The sequence below is a fragment of the Chroicocephalus ridibundus genome, chromosome 1 (assembly GCF_963924245.1).
Source record: "Chroicocephalus ridibundus chromosome 1, bChrRid1.1, whole genome shotgun sequence".
Taxonomy (NCBI): domain Eukaryota; kingdom Metazoa; phylum Chordata; class Aves; order Charadriiformes; family Laridae; genus Chroicocephalus; species Chroicocephalus ridibundus.
The window spans coordinates 72,825,616-72,841,684 of NC_086284.1; the positions used below are offsets into that span (position 1 = coordinate 72,825,616).

Genomic DNA, 16,069 nt, shown 5'->3' on the forward strand with positions numbered 1-16,069 from the left:
TCCTGGTCTTTCTGGTTTTTACAAACTTCAGGGAAAAAGAAATTTTCACTTGACCATTGCCTGTATACAGAGCTTTGCAAGTTGCTTTATACTTGATTTTCCTGCAACCAGGAATCAGTTATTTTATATTTTATTCTTAAAAGGATGTCATTGGGACATTCTTGTCATAATTGCAACGTATTATAAACAGGAGAAAACAGAACCAAAGAAACCAACTCCGACTAATAGTGCTGCAGAATTACAGATGCATAAAGGTGGAAATGTAAACCCTCTAAACAAAACATAGGAGGTTTAGAATTAACGTTGCTTTCACTCACCTTAAACCATACGTGTAAAAGAGTATTAGTCTTGATTGAGAAGTATTTAATGTAAAAAAATATTGGAAGTATTTTTCCTGTGTGTCATGGGTTAAGAGATTTGCGGTGAAGGAAGAGTGGTGACCTGGGCAGCTTCTGCTTGCCAGCTTTAAACTGCGAGGCTCCTCAGCCCGTACTGTTGGCTCAGTGTCCCCGCCGTGCCCGTCATTAGACTGTTTCTCCCCTAGGGATCCGCTTTCTAACTTAAAAGATCTGCTTTCATTAACATCTTTTGGACTGTAAAATATTAATGATACGAAACATATGCCTCTTCTTCTTTAACAGAAGTTACAGTGTTTATAAAAAGACTCAGGAGAAAGACAGACCTTTCTAACATGGCCAAGGTATGTTCCAGAATCCATGAAACAAAAAAGCTGAAAAGCTGGGCATCTCATTCACTCAAGCAGTTTGGACTATTTATGAGATGCTCCATTGTAGGGCAACAGCAGCAGCACAGACGTTCTTATCTGTATTCTGACCATGGCCCAGATAATCATTACTCTCCGACCCATCTCTTCCCACACTGTAAGTATGCTGAGGAGGCCTTTTCCTCCCTCTGGATTCTCTGAAAGCCTCTGAGATATGGTCAATGGTTCCCCATGGAGAGAACATAGGAGCTGGAAGGGTCAGATGACAGTTTCCAGTATTTTTGCCCAGCCTTGAAAAAGCTGCTCTGATAGCACATGCTGGAGTTATTCTAAAATTGGTTCTATGTAGCATCCTGACCACTCTCTCTGACGAGTGCTACAGCAGCCTGCACAAGAGAAACCACCAATAGCTGGCTGCAGAGAAGCTCTGTGGTCAGGGAGCAGGCCGTAGGGTCTATAAGGGCACAAGACCCTCACCTTTCTCAGGGACCCCAGGGATCAGCTGACAAAATCTTCTCCATCCTCTGAGCGGACAGTGTTGGAAGGAGTGCTGCAGGGAAGCATCCTCTGAACTTTCCTCCTCGGAGTCATCACTCAGACTGGCTTTTCTCCTTGGAAAGAAAGAGACAAAAATCTCTCAAGCAATTAATATCTCTGCCTGCTTTTTGTTCTGCAGTATCATTCTTCTCAGCATCAGGAGATGCATACAGGAGATGCATTTTTAACCCTTTGAGCACTGCAAAGTAAGTTGTTTCATTAGCCTGTACTTATTCAGTGCTGCATTATTACGAGGGGCTGTACCCTCCTTGCAGCCTTCCTTCCATTGGTGTCCTTTGATACTTCCAAAACCTTGGCTTTTGAGGCTGTCCGGGCCAAAACAAAACACATAGGTCACAAATGGGGAAGGAAGAAGACAAAAGGTGATAGATTGTCTCCTCTTCTTCAAAGAGCAAGTACGAGATTTTCCCAACACGCCACCTGGATTAAATCACTGCACTGTGTCCCCACAATAAAGAGGAGGAAGGAGGGGAACTGTGGCTTCATGAACTGCACGGCAGTGTCCTTAATACACTTAGCTTCTCTTTACGGGAAAACTCATCGCCAGCAACTCACAAAGACACACCTCACTTTAAAAAGGTTTTAAAAAAACATAATAATGCACAAACATGCATAGGTGCACTAACAGGCAAAAGGTGGACCTCTGTGGGAGGTGCCGAGCACTCGCAGTTCCTATTTACGCAGCAGCCCTTGGAGATCCTAAATACTCGAAAAGTTCAGCTTCGTGTGCTTCGAGATAGTGCTTCTTATGCACTGAAGGACATGATCCAGCAAAACTGCAAGTGCCAGCTATTCCCAGTCGTTTGCATTTGATTTGTGTACTCAGACTTTACATCATCCTTCTTGTGCTCGAGCCATGATGTCAGGGGGCTGGCTGCAGCTTTTTGCTTCTTCACTGCCTGTTCCTAATGTGCAATAAAGCTGCAGAGAGTCAACACTGAATTTACACCCTCAAAATTTAGGGCAAGAGAATTTAAGCCTAGTCAGGGAGAATTCCCTAGCAGCAGCCTCTGGCGGCTCTACATCCCCTTTACACCATTTAACTGGCACAAAGTGAACCTCATAGACCTGAGAATCAGGTTCAAATCTACGCTTACAGCTGAGCACATTCTGAGCTTGGTTCTTGTTCATGCTAATGAGCTCTTGGCACTGTTCTCACAAGTAAATGATGTTTGCCCCTTCTCTAGAGCCTCTTTAAAATACATGGGGAAAGGCAAAGGAGTTCCAGCGTACCTGATGATTAGTCCCATCGGCACTTTAAAAACAATAGTTTCAATAAGTGAAATTATGTAAGTCTTGTAAATGAGCATCCCCGTAGTCTTTCAGGGGTCACATAGCCTCTATTACAACTTCTGTTAGAGATCTTGCCAAAGCCATGGATACTGGGCTCCAGCAAAGCAGGGTAGGAAACAAATACCAGCTAAAAATTCTCATGTAAATGCATCCCCCTGTCCAACACACACCAGAAAATGGTTAGCTGAACACCACAGGTGTTTAAAATTTTCAGCTTGTGAGAAACTGTTCTTCTTTACTTTGAGGGTCGTCTTTACTTTGAGGGTGGCAGAGCACTGGCACAGGCTGCCCAGAGAGGTGGTGGAGTCTCCGTCTCTGGAGACATTCAAAACTCGCCTGGACACATTCCTGTGCAACCTGCTCTGGGTGACCCTGCTCTGGCAGGGGGGTTGGACTAGATGATCTCCAGAGGTCCCTTCCAATCCCTACCATTCTGTGGCTCTGTGATTCTGTGAAACATGCAGATGCTTCATGGGAAGGCGGACATCCCTCAGAAAGGATGGACGAGTGTTTTAGTCAGACCTGATCCTAGGCTTTTGTGGACTCCTATCCCATTTCCCCTGGTGGCCCTCATCAGACGCTCATGTGAAGTGGATATGAGTAGAGCAAGCGATACCTCATTCCTCCTCCATTCCTTCATTGTACTCTCCTGGCTTCCAGCAACATAAGATGAATGTTATATCCACATCTTGGTATTTAATACCTTGGTTTTTCACATGCACAACATCTTGGGGTAGTGAGTTCCAGGGTTTGATTATTTGTTGTATGAAAAAAACCTTTCTTCTATTATTTTAAAGTTCCTACCCTTCTTCATGCAATTCTCCCTGCAAATCCCCATGGCATCCTTCCTCAGTCATTTCTATCCAAAGCTGAAGCTTATCTCATCTTCTCATGTAGGAGTCGTTTGATATTTCTAATCAGCCTTCTCAGTTTTCTCTGTCTAAAACGCACCTGGAATTTTAACTAGAGACAACTGATGGTCAAAGCAGGTGAGAGAGCTCCTAATGAGAAGTACTACAGAGGAGCTGTGCAGCTGCAGCCTCTGAACGGTGTAACCATACCGACCCTTGTAGAGTGCTTTGCAATAATTTAACCACCTGGTGGGAAAATAGGAACCGTTTTGTCAGGGTCAGCATTCAAAAGAAGAAAAAAAAAAAAAGTAACCTTCCCATCGTATGTAGCTAAAGCAGGCTGACAGCTGCTACTACCTGGGCACGCAGAAGTAATTAGAGCATAAAAACGTGCAAATTCCCTGCGAGAAAGGAATGTGAATACGCCGCTCGTCATTTCTTGGGGCTGATTCCTGCCTCTGGTAAGCTGTGTTAAAGTGTCGTCAGAGCTGGCTCTCAGTCATTTAGAGAATTATTTTTTAGTACAGTCCCTTTAGTACAATATCTAAAGGGACTAATCTGAAACTCGTGGAGTCGGGTGCCAGCAGCGTATTGCTGGTGCGCGCGCTTCGGCTTGTGTGCTCTTGCTGCAAGCAGCAGCGGCTCTTCTTCTGACACTGGAAACTCCAAGTAAAGTAAGAAAAAAAGACTTTGCCTTTAACTCAGCTGAAGGGGACGGGCGAGCGAGAATCAGAGTGCTTTTGGTATTTCAGCAAAGCTAGCAGAATGATGAAAAAGAAAAATGGCCGGATTGGGAGCTACGCTTGCAAACAAATGGGCAGCTGCATTCGCTGCTGTTTGTGGGGTCATGGTAAGCACCTGGTGAATGGGATTCGTTAAAGTGCTTATGAATCCTGAAGGTTTTTTTACAAAAATTATTTTTCCTCTGGATGGCCAAACTGGACATGGATTATCAATATAAAAGCCCAAAATTCAACAAAGGCTTTAGGATCTTACTCTTTTCAGTATGGAAGTGAGAGACTAAATGTATGGATTAACAAATTTTAATGGATTCATGTTGAATTGCCTTCATGGTTTTCATTATTTAATCAAGAATCTGAAGCAATACTGTTTGATATTAGCAATTAAAAAAAAGTGAAGAGATGAGGATCAAATGTTGGGCTGAAAATTATTTGCAATATCTATGTGAGCAATACTTTGGGGGACAAATACGAAGCCATACTCATTCACAAATGACTCATAAGCAGATAAAAGGGATAAAATCACAACTAATATTATCATAACTAATACCATATTTCTTATCTTATTTTTACCTTCTCAAAGGTTTGGGCAACTTGAGAAAACTTGCCTTTGAATTTAATTGAAACACGTTACTAAGGACAGGTAACACGGAGGGGAAAGTCGGCCCTGATACACCATTCCATGTTTTAGACAAAATACCATTTTTTGGCATAACTGTAATAACTCTAAGCAAAACCAATTGCCCAGGCAATTGCCCAGATACTTCAAGCATGTTAGCCTTGTCTGCTCCATCACAGACAGCAACAGAGAGTGTCATTGAAAAGAATATCTCCCAGAACAAAAAACTCTTGAAGACAACTTGAGATTCATCTCCTTTGATTTTTTTATTTTTTTCCCTCCCAATTTGGAGACTGGTTATATAAAGTCTGGTATTGAATAAGGGAAGCTTTTTGACATAGTTAAGGGCTTGAGAAAATGAAAGGCATTAACTGTTTTCTTATTCTCTATAGACAATGAGAACAGTCTTGAACAGCAACAGCAAAGTCACTGTTCTGCGATCAGACTTGCATGCTGTCATCGATCAGGGATTCCTGGATGTGCCTGGAAACCTCTTTCAAATGAAGTGTAGGAATCCGGAGGAGCTCCAGAATGACATAGAACTCAAATGTAATTTTTATATTTTTTTTGCTATATTTTGTCTATCCGCTTAAGCCCTTGCTTGCCATTGTTAAAGCTCCAGCATTTCCTCTTGTTTATTCATGGCATCTGCCCTAATGGGAATTACAGTCATACCATAACCCGAAGTACTGGAAAAGAGCCAATAAAATTGAGAATGGAGCATGTAATATTATCCTTTTAACTTTAAAGGTTAAGAATTAAAGGCTTTCCGTTCTGACTCTCTCTTACAGCTTTCTATGGCAGCAGGAGTGGGGTTTGTGTTACTAAATGCTGTATCTTCTAGAAGAAGGTTGACAAACAGGGATTTACCTTTTTCTTTGACAAAGAAAAAGTTTCCAAGAGTTTCATTTCGCATTTTCCTCTGTTATTAATCCAAGTACAGAAAATCATTTCTTGTGGCCAGATTTTAAAATATTTTATGCTGAACTGGATGAGGACTATTTGCCTTTCAGCTTTCGTGTCCTTTCGCTGTATTGCAGCCTGTGGAATCAGTGTGCTGCTGTAAACAATAAAATGCGCAGTTTGTATGCAGCCATGACATAATGCATTTGCCAGCTTAATGAAAAGGGATGGGAACGTAATGGCAAGGTAATTTTTAGATTAATGGGCTGCTATTTAAATTATTAGCAAGAGACGGGCAAGTTGGACGAGAATGTGCACGGAGCTGACAGGGGGGAAACCTCAGCTCTTTGTTCCTGGCCGGCCACCGACTCGCTCGCTCAGAAGGGATGCGCCACAGCCTTTCCGTGATGGCTTTCAGCGGGAATAATAATTTGCCTTTTTCACAGAACGATCAGGAGAACCATTTAAATAACATCTATATGTGGCTTAAAAATCAAAACCACTGCACAGAACGCTTTTATTACATTTGCTCATTATATTAATGATGAACTTATTCTTTCCAAGACGTATTCTCTGATTATATTCTCTGTTTTCACTGCTTTTCCAACCTGCTACTTGTAATAAGCAAGGTTTCGCAGACCCTATCCATATGCCTTCTTGAAGGAAGACGTCTCAGTTAGCAGGATATAAATTCAGAGAGGTGCCATGGTGATGTAGCTTTTGGCACTGGGTGGTAGGTTCCAATCTTTCGGGCGAACAAGCTGTACTGACATGCGGCAATATTATATATATTTCTCTTGGTCTACAGAATATTCTGCGTTTTTTGTTATTGTTTTAAAACTGTTTTCTCCCCCCTCCCAAACCAAGACTTTTTTCCTCAACCACATAAAATCTCAGATAAGTAAGTTGGTATTGAATATAGCCAAATTCCAGCTTTCACATTGGAAGTGTTTATTCTTGCCACCTTTGCCATGACGACTAGGTCAGTGCAGATATGGTGGAAATGGACATAAACATGAATTCCGACTGATTTCAAAGTAGGGTTCTATTCCTCACTAAAGCAATAGTATAATTATATTAAAATGCTATAAACAGATGTCTTAATATATTTTAAGCTAAAGATAAAAGAAAAAAAGTGCTAAAAACTGAATAAACAAACCAAAAAGCAAGCCAATCACTTCAAGTAATGATCTCTTTCCCATATTTCACAGGTTTGAATGACTTAATGTCTTTGCTGGCACCTTCCACAGATATTCGGGTTCTCCTGAACTGTGTGTCTTCAAATCTTCAGGCTTTTGTCATTCAGGTATAAAATGAATTTAATAATTTCAGAAAAGAAAGACTGATCACATCATTTATCCTGCTACATGCTGACTGTCACTACATTGTACACTAGCAACCTGACCAGACTGCAAATTTGCATAAATACAATTTATGCATGCTGCAGAAAAAGGGAGAATTAATTGGCATACAAAAATTCCATCTGTGCAAACAACCACAAGCACATTTCTGTGCATCTATCCACTCAGGCGGTTTCAGTATCTGCTCTCATTTTGTAACCACATACTTTAATAGGCCCTAATAAACGAAAATTCAGTAGAAAAATGTTAGTAAAATGAAGAGAACACTTTATGATTCCTGAAATCGTTGATTCATGAAAGTGTTGACTTTTAGGAGGTGGTAAGAGAGTGATCATTTCTAGTAAAATGTCTGTAACTCTTGTGAAAGATTCATGTATGATCAACCTCGCACATGCACCTTCCCATAGGTTACCAACTCTACCACCCCTGTTCCACCAGTGATTCAGAATTAGCAGTAGCTTGATGGCACCACTGCATTTGGTTGTTTGACAGACCAATTAATTTGGGTGTGGGAAGGGGTTAATTTTTTTTTTCCCCTTTCTGAAGAAGCAGGGTAAATTGTACTTCTTTAGCTTGCTTATTTCCTTTTTTTTAAAAATTAAGAATAGTACTTTGCAGTTCTGTGGTGCCTTCATCTCATAGAACCCTCAGTTACCTCGTGGGATGGTATAGGGAAGATGGACTGGGAATTTTCCTGGGGGCCGAGAGTTGTAGGGCACAAGACGATAGACACAAGTTGCAGCAAAGAACATTTCCAATAGATAAAAAGAAAAAAAAAATACCATGAGAGTTGTTAAACATGAGAAGAAGTTACCCAGGGAGGTATCTCTATCTGTGGATTCTCCATCCTGGAGGTATTCAGAACTTGGCTGGACAAGGCTTGAACTAAGCTGGCAATGCTTTGAGCAAGTAGTTGGATTAGATGATGTCCAAAGATCCCTTTCAACATAAGTTATTTTAGGATTCTAATAAAAAAAAAGCAACCCTGCTTGTTCCACCTTTGTATGCAGTTTTTACAGGGAAATACTCCGCAACAGTGCAAGGAGTTCTTTTAACCAACTTTATCACAAAGCAATTTTTTTCTCTATCTGCAGCCAAGCAGGAGTAAGGAGGAGTTTAGAAAAGTGGCATCAGATTTCCAGTTGAGGTGGAACTTCCTGCTGACAGCAGTAAGCAAGGCTTTGACCCTCACCTACGCAGACAGTTTTGGTAAGTAGGATCTTAGTGACTCTCATCTGACATGCCCCTCTGTGTCCTGAGATGGCAGAGGCACCAGATAATTTTGACTGACACAAATTTACACCACAGTCGGTAGAGGCATCACTTCTTCCTACTCCCTTCCTTGCATCAGGCAACACCATTCACCTGGAGATGTGGCTAGCCAGGTCAGGGAAATTAAACGATTCATCTTCAACCAGATTTGTTTCCTGATCCCAACCCTAGGATGTTCAGGAGGGAGGGAAGTAGGAGCGTGCAGCTGGAGATGGTGGGAAGGGCAGGACTCCCTCTTTCGGCAGAAGCCATCATTTGTCTGTGGACACACCGGGAACAGCAGCCCGAGTAAGGTGTGAGCCTCTGCTCTCCCTCCTTACAAGACCTGCACCCCCCAGCAGAAGGGTGTGATGGAGAGCTGGGGACACTAATATCTCAAACCATAAAAATTCCAGATCTTTCAAGTGATAGCTCCCAGCCCTTCAGGTTCTTTCTGTATAATACAGACAGAGCAGACCCACTGAGATAACTACTTGCCAAAAAGGCGGTTAGTTCTTCTGACAACAGCTATATGCTCCTTCTCCTTGTGCCTTACACTGACATAAGTGCTTGGCTAGCCAGCAGCAAGCCTGTTTAAGCTGTTGAACTGACCGAAAAATAGTCACTCCTTTAGCTGGGTTAGTTTCCTCTCTGTTTTAGGGGTCTGAGCTGTCAAGCATCAAATCCAACCCACACCAGTGCAAGGCAAGGGAAGCGAAGGGACCGTGCAGTCACAGTCACTCGAAGTGGTACTTGAAGTGGTACAACCACGTCTTGAATCAGTTCAGTCCCCTTCCATTGCTATATTTCATCAACCCGACCTGCCTTTCTCTTCATCTGTAAAACCTTTCAGAGGCTCGCTCTCTATTATTCATTCTGCAGAAATGCACCGTCTCCTGTGAGCAGCATCTGATCCCAAACCACATGAACTGCTTTTTAGGTTTTCAAAGGCGCACCTTCATATTTTTTCCTCTTCTGACGGATGGGGCTTCACACAAACAGCCAAAGAAAACCTCATTATCTTCTTTGAAACTCCCCTTCAAAACTGTACTTTCATGTATTTCCTACAAAGACATAACAAAGGGGTATGTTAAGGTTGTCGCCTTTTGTATTATTTGGTATTCTTCCCCTGCTAATGTCAGTGTTTGTGCGTGTATGTGTGTCCACTTTTTCTGCATCTAGCTGCTACCTTTTGCCTTACATTTAGATTGCAAACTCTCTGGAGTGGGATCAGAGTTTTATTCTGTCTCTGCAGGGAGCACAGTAGGGTTCCTTGTCCATCAGCTGCTGCATTACGGTAAAAAAAAAATAATCATTCCTTTCTCCAGAGGAGTTCTGCACAAAACTCTCCAATGGTACATGCAATATTTTGAGCAATGAGGAGATTAGGAATGAATTCCAAGAACAGCACTGGAAGCATAATGTTTATCGAAATTCCCCATGATGATGAAATCCTCTTCCCTCTTTCCACTGCAAGAAGAGTTTAATGAATTGCCTCCCTGTTCTGCAGTTGTTGGTGGCCAGGGACACAACTGATGGAGAGCATCCGTTCCTCTGCTGAGGCTTCCTTAAATGAGTTACACATGATATTTTCATCCCATTTATGACAGTCTTCCTCCTATACTTTGGTAGCACTAATACTGAATTTATTCTCACATATGAGTGAATTAAAAAAATGTCTTTTAATCTTTCCCTGTGATGCTCCAATTAATTTGATCATTATTATCTTCTCTCTTAATACCTTTGGTTCTTTAAGATGTTGGGCTATATGACCTAACAATGTCCCTTCTTTCCCATGTTTCTATTCTGGTAGGGTTTTGAGTTTTAGTGGACACGGCTGAAGCCGTTGTTAACAAGCCATCTGGTGTAAAAATTCTGTACTCAGGGTCATTGCTTTTCAGAAATTTCTTAAATCTCAGCATTTCTTGCATGAATGGTGGGCAGCCTGCAAGTGGAAATATGTAGCATCCACACAATTACTTAGGGAAATGTGTGAATGTCAAATTAAATGCAGTGTGCCTTCCCCCAAAATAAACCACATACCAGTAACCAAACCCAAACTTACTTCTGTCTAGGGCTCTTGCCTTGGAGCTTGGCACATCTGGCACACATAATATGCTGACGTACTCACACCTCTGGATTTAGGATTGACTTTTACCCTTTTCCAGCCCAGCCTCCACATCGGTGATGCCCAAGTGTGATGGGAGGAACCGTGCAGTTACCTCCCCTTGTAAGGCAGCAAGGAGCCGGTGTGCTACAGCAGTCAGGGTTAATGGGACCTCTACAGCTCTTTCAGCTCCACCCCCTCTCCAGCAAACGTGCCCCTACATACCTCCATCACAGAGCCTCATGTCAGCTGGCCCACCTCCATTTCCTTTGCTGGTCTCCCTTCGGAGGCATTCAGGGATGTATCGCTGAGCAACACTGGCTGGGCAGTGACCTGTGCATTCCTCTTTGGAAAGCGAGCTGCTTCAACACACTACCTCTTCAAAACCGTGTCCCTCTGCATAATCCCACGGGGCAACTGGAGTGGCAGCTTTTGTTTCATGCTTACTGAGTACATTGAAAACACCTGTAAGACTGTTAGTAACACTCGTGGACTACTTATGTCAGGTCTGTATAGTTTGAACTCCAAGTATAAAAGTCCTTTTCCTTGCCCCATACATAAACAAGTACTTCCACTTACTTTGCTATAATTCAAAGATGTACAAAAGGGCAAAGAGCAGAAGCAGCAGCTTCTCAGACACAAATAACATCAAAGTAGGCAGTATTTCTCATTTTTTAAAGCTCTGTAAAGCTTGGTCACCCATACAAATTGTGGTATCTCTTTGTTGATGTCCATGTAACCATGTTTGTGGAATGCATTAATTGCTTGAGGAATCGCTATGCAGATTTATGACATGGAAGAAGACCTGCTCTTTACTGTAGGGGCTTTCAACCAAGGTATGATTCAAAAGTCAACGGCCTCAGTGAGTCTCTGTTGGCTTTTAGCAGTTATGCCCCAAGCTCCCAAGTCGGCCGTTTAACGTCATAGATACAAGACATACAAACGTCTGCAGGAGAGTTTGCTTGGGAAGAGGTGGAATGGGGATGATACGTGGTTGTTGATAAGCTTTGTAGTAGCAGTGAATTGGGGAGAAGCAACTAAACACAAGTACACTTTCCAGCTAAAATAAGGGGAAAAGGCTTTTACCTATGTTTAAAGTCTGCAGTTGGTACCTATTTTGCTGTGATATTTGGAAGTACCTAATTCTGTAAGTGCTGTTTGATGAGTGCTAGTCTGCTACTTTGTCTAGTCCACTACTATAATGAAGCCTTTCAAAAAAGAACACATCATAAAGATAAGCAAATGAAGAGGATGTTAAAATTATTTTTGCTTTTCTTTAAACCTAGGATCCTGGCATTTGTTTAATTTGCTCCTCATGGATTTTGTGGCTCACATTTTCCTGTCCTATATAGAGGAGGAGGGAGATGAAAGTTTCCTGGTCACAAAGCAAAATGAGTCCCCTGTTGTGTGGATTTATGAGCCCAACTATCTCTGGGGCTATTTCACAGAGGAGCAACCTCAAGACAATGCTCCACAGACAGCTCTCGTAACTTTGGTGCAGAACCAGAATAACTTCGGATTAAGCAACATTCTTCCAGAGTTCTGAGTTGTTCGCTGGACACAGCCACAGGCCGCAAGGTGAAATAAACACTAACTTTAAAGAAAATTACAAAAAAAAGATGTTATATATTGGGTAAATTGGGAGGGATTAGGAGGGGTGTGGTTGTTTGGGGGGTTTTATGTGTGTAAAGTAGAACTAATGAAATCTAGGTTTGCGTGGATCTGTGTCCAGTGTCACCTAAACCTCAAGCCACAGAGCATCTTCAGCAGCCCCCAGCCACCCCACGATCCTATCAAGGGATTGTGATCTCCATACCAGCCACCTCCCCATCACCGCAGTTCCCTGATTCTTTCCTTAGGTTTCCAGCAGAACTTGGTTCTCCTTTAGGTTGCCCAAGCATTGTCTAAGCAAGTGCAGCACTGTTCTGGTGGGTAGGGAGCAGCTTGTGGACTTGCTGACCAAACGGACTGCATACATTTATTGATCGGAAGAGAGAGCGCATGGCGTGGTCTTTTCTCACTGTTGGAAGCACCGAGGGTCTCTCTTTCTTCCACCTGCCTGTTAGTTTTATCAAAACAAGCAGAAGCATGAAATCCTTGAGACCTTTCTGCAGTCAGTCGCCTGACTCAAACTTACTAGCATGGGGGATGACATACAGGTAGAAAACAAGATAGACTCTAAGTCTTCCTAGGATGCAAGGCTGTCCTTATATTAGGACATATGGGAACACAGATCAAGGCTCTGTGCTTAACACAAGTGACAAATTAGACATTCAGCTGTTTTCATATTTCTCTTCCATGCAATAACAGCCCTTGTCTTAAATCTTAGAGAACATTGTGTTTTTCCAGAAAACAGTGCTGGACAAATGTTAATGGCACCACGACTCACAAAGAAAATTACATTTCGAGAGTCATCCTGCTAGAGTTATTTTACTGTTTATCCTGCACCTCCCAAGACATATTCAGCTTCCATAAACTAGGACCAGGACTGGAAATAGACTGTTTTAAAAACATCTTTATTAGTTAGAAAGACCCTTGGAGGATCCTTGTTTTTAAACGCTAAAACTAGCTCAACAATAAAAATTGGAGGGGAGAAAAAAGGCACGAAGGGGACAAATCAAGAATTATACACGATAGGCATGTTTGACAGTTGTTATTTTTCAAATGTATTATAATGACCCATCCTGCCATACCACCTTAACCTCAAAAACCAAACTGAGATGAGTGCAGGCTATGAGCAAGGAATCTCTAAACCACCGATGGTTAGAAATTAGGAGACAAAACAGTAGAAAGCTTACTTAGTATCTGCCCTGCTTTCTGCGCTTTCAGCGTGCCGCCCATATGCACTTTTACATGGCCCACTATGACCAATGTTTTTATGCGGGTGTCAGCAGACAAGGGTTTGACCCAAGTTTTGTTTACCCATGTGTAACGGTTTTCCCTATTTTGTACATGATCTCAGGAATAAAGCAAGGCTGATGAGAGTGTCAGAGTAAGAGAGGATGGGTATAAAACATGAAATGGGGAGTAGGACGATTTGAGAAAAGGTATGGATGAGGGAAGGAGAAAGTCTAGGATTGGGAGAGTGTAGAAAGAGCTTAGAGATGAAAGATCCCGATGGACTCAAACAGTCCACATGCAAGATGCTGATAATGGCGATATAAAAAAGAGAGTCTAGTAAGAGCCTGCTCATGCTGTGATTCAAGTGTTTGCAGTCTGTGAGGTAGATGAAAAACTTGAAACTGGAGCTGTGACGGAGTGAATGCGCACTTCTGCCTACTCGTGTCCTTCAAATGGGTGGTAGCTCCTACCTCAACCATTGCAGGCTCCTTCTCTGGGTGTCAGTACTAATTCCACGGGCTGCTGAAAAACACAGCTGCCAAAACATCACCCACTGCTTGGTTCGTATTGCCATCTCTGTAGATCCCCTGAATAGATTCCCACTGCATGAGGATTTGTGTTCTGCGACTTTTTGATCACCAAAAATCATCATCATGCTCCCAAGCAACCATCTGTCCCTGCTCCTGACTAATCCCCCTTCGGCCACAACCTGTTCTGCGGGGTATCGAAACCCTCAGCAGCCTCAGCAGCATCCACCAGCCACGCTGCTGTTTCCTGGACCGCGTTTCTGACATATTGCTCTGTGCATCACGGGTATATTTCATAATTTTTCCTTTTAATTCCTTTACCTCACGCAGCCTCTGCAGCTCTTTGCGACCCAGTGTCTTTCGTCAGTTCCCATCCTCCACTCCATCCTCTGCCAACAACACCAACCTCCGTATCTTTTTCATCTTGTCCCACAAGGCATTTCTATGCCTTCTCTACAGCCTGTTATGCTTGGGAAAAAAATCTGTTCATCGCACCTCCACCCTCATCTCATTGAAATTAGTGCTAAAAACTCAGTTTTGCTGTGAAACCCTGTAAAAAAGAGAAGGAGGATTGGTAACAGAAATCAGAAAAGAATCTCCCAACCTTGCCCTGATATCAGCAGCATCAATATGTGTCTGGGCCTTAGCAGATCCCTTCATGATCTTTCAGTTGTCACCTTCATTCTTCCTTTTCCATCCCCATCTGTTTTTGGTCCTCCATTCCTAGTTCATGCTGAATATAAATCACACTCCTCGGCAGAGAGACCATGTTTTTCCATTTATTTTGAACAGCACAGCACATTTCTGAATCTTTTTTTTTTTTTTGGTAATTTGAAGCATGAAAATAATTCTTAATAATCTTGAAGATCGAATACATTCCAAGTTGGTGACATCTCCTGAGGAAAACATTATTTTTATATGACAAAATGTAGAGGGCGGGGAGTGAGACAATACAAGATTTATACACACTGGCTTAACGGGGAGTCTGGCAGATTAAATGCTCTATAGCCAAACGCACATCGTATGAACTAAGAATTGTTGAAACCGGTGGCAGCAACGAAGATGCTCTGAGTGAGCCATAATCTATAAAAGTGCAGCTCAGAGAGCATTGGCCCGATCTTTATTCCTTATCACAGAGCTTGCAGTTGCTTTCTCTCAGCACGAATAGCATTTTTTCATCTAGAAAATCCAATTCTAGGCTTCCTCTCTTTGTTCACTTGTTACCAAATTAAAATCCTATTAAACTGCACACCTGCAGTGGGTTTATCTGCAGAGCACCGTGCTGTAGCTTTTAATCCAATTCTACACCTCCGTAACATAAAATATACTGCAAATCAGGGCACGGAGAGACGGAGGTTACGCTGTTCATAGCTCTGTTGGCAGAGAGCAAATCAAACACCTTGATTTGTTAAAAAGGGAGAAAAAATAACGACATAGTTAACTACTTCACTTAAAGGAATGATGAGTGTTCATCTGAGTGGTCTGTATAATCCAGGGTACAGAGATCAAGTGAAATCATTAACTAAAATGATCAAAAAATGAGAGTAAAATCTTGACCCTGCTTAAATTGAGTGGTGAAACTTCCACTGATTTTAAGAAAGCCATGATTTCAGCATGAAAAAGCAGTCCCCGTCAGGGGGAGAGACGGGCTGAGACTGTTTGTTTTGAAAAATACCAGAAGGGCTTATAGCAGACATATAAAGTGTGAATGATGCGTTAAAAAGTGGATGTGGCCTCCTACCGGACCTCTGCCACCCTATGAGGAAACCCAATGTGTAGCTCCTCTTGTTGGGTTAATTGATGTAAAATAAGGTTGGGTATCTGCAAAATACCTCGGGTTCAGCAGGAAAGAACAGAGATGACTTTTTTTATTCAACAAAGGGAGAAAGAATGATTTGCAGTCCCTACAGTCAAAAGGTTGCCCTGTTTCTTTTCTAATTTTTAGCTCATCCAGGTTATTTTGGAAGACAGAATTCTAAATTAGATCTTCCAGTCAGAAGGGAAGCACTTCTTACTCAAAAAGGTGGACCAACATGCTTTATTTTTGCATCTGACAAACAGCAAATCTTCAGAGAAAACCAGCCTGACTTGAAAATTCTTTATGCTAGACCGTTCTTACTTTTCGAACCAACTTTAAGAAATACTGTTCTCATTCTCTTAAATTTAAGATCTTTTTTGAGAAATACTAAACGCAAAACTGCCAGCGATACAGTTATTTTATGTTGTCACACGATTCAATTGGTTTTTAGTTGAATAAATCTTCGGAAGAAAAATGGAAAATATTTGTGGTTTGT

The 16,069-nt window shown here is 42.0% G+C and overlaps 1 protein-coding gene across 1 annotated transcript in view; it reads left to right on the forward strand.

The window, feature by feature from the left end:
• The window catches only part of RFX8 (regulatory factor X8), a 33,450-nt gene extending 17,701 nt beyond the window's left edge, over window positions 1-15,749 (forward strand). Inside the window, exons 11-16 of the mRNA XM_063339457.1 lie at window positions 642-700; window positions 5,178-5,334; window positions 6,900-6,994; window positions 8,144-8,258; window positions 11,694-11,985; window positions 15,721-15,749. Coding sequence (XP_063195527.1) covers window positions 642-700; window positions 5,178-5,334; window positions 6,900-6,994; window positions 8,144-8,258; window positions 11,694-11,953 — 686 coding nt within the window. The 3' untranslated portion in view covers window positions 11,954-11,985; window positions 15,721-15,749. The remainder of the gene's footprint in view (window positions 1-641; window positions 701-5,177; window positions 5,335-6,899; window positions 6,995-8,143; window positions 8,259-11,693; window positions 11,986-15,720) is intronic.
• Window positions 15,750-16,069: the final 320 nt, after the last annotated feature.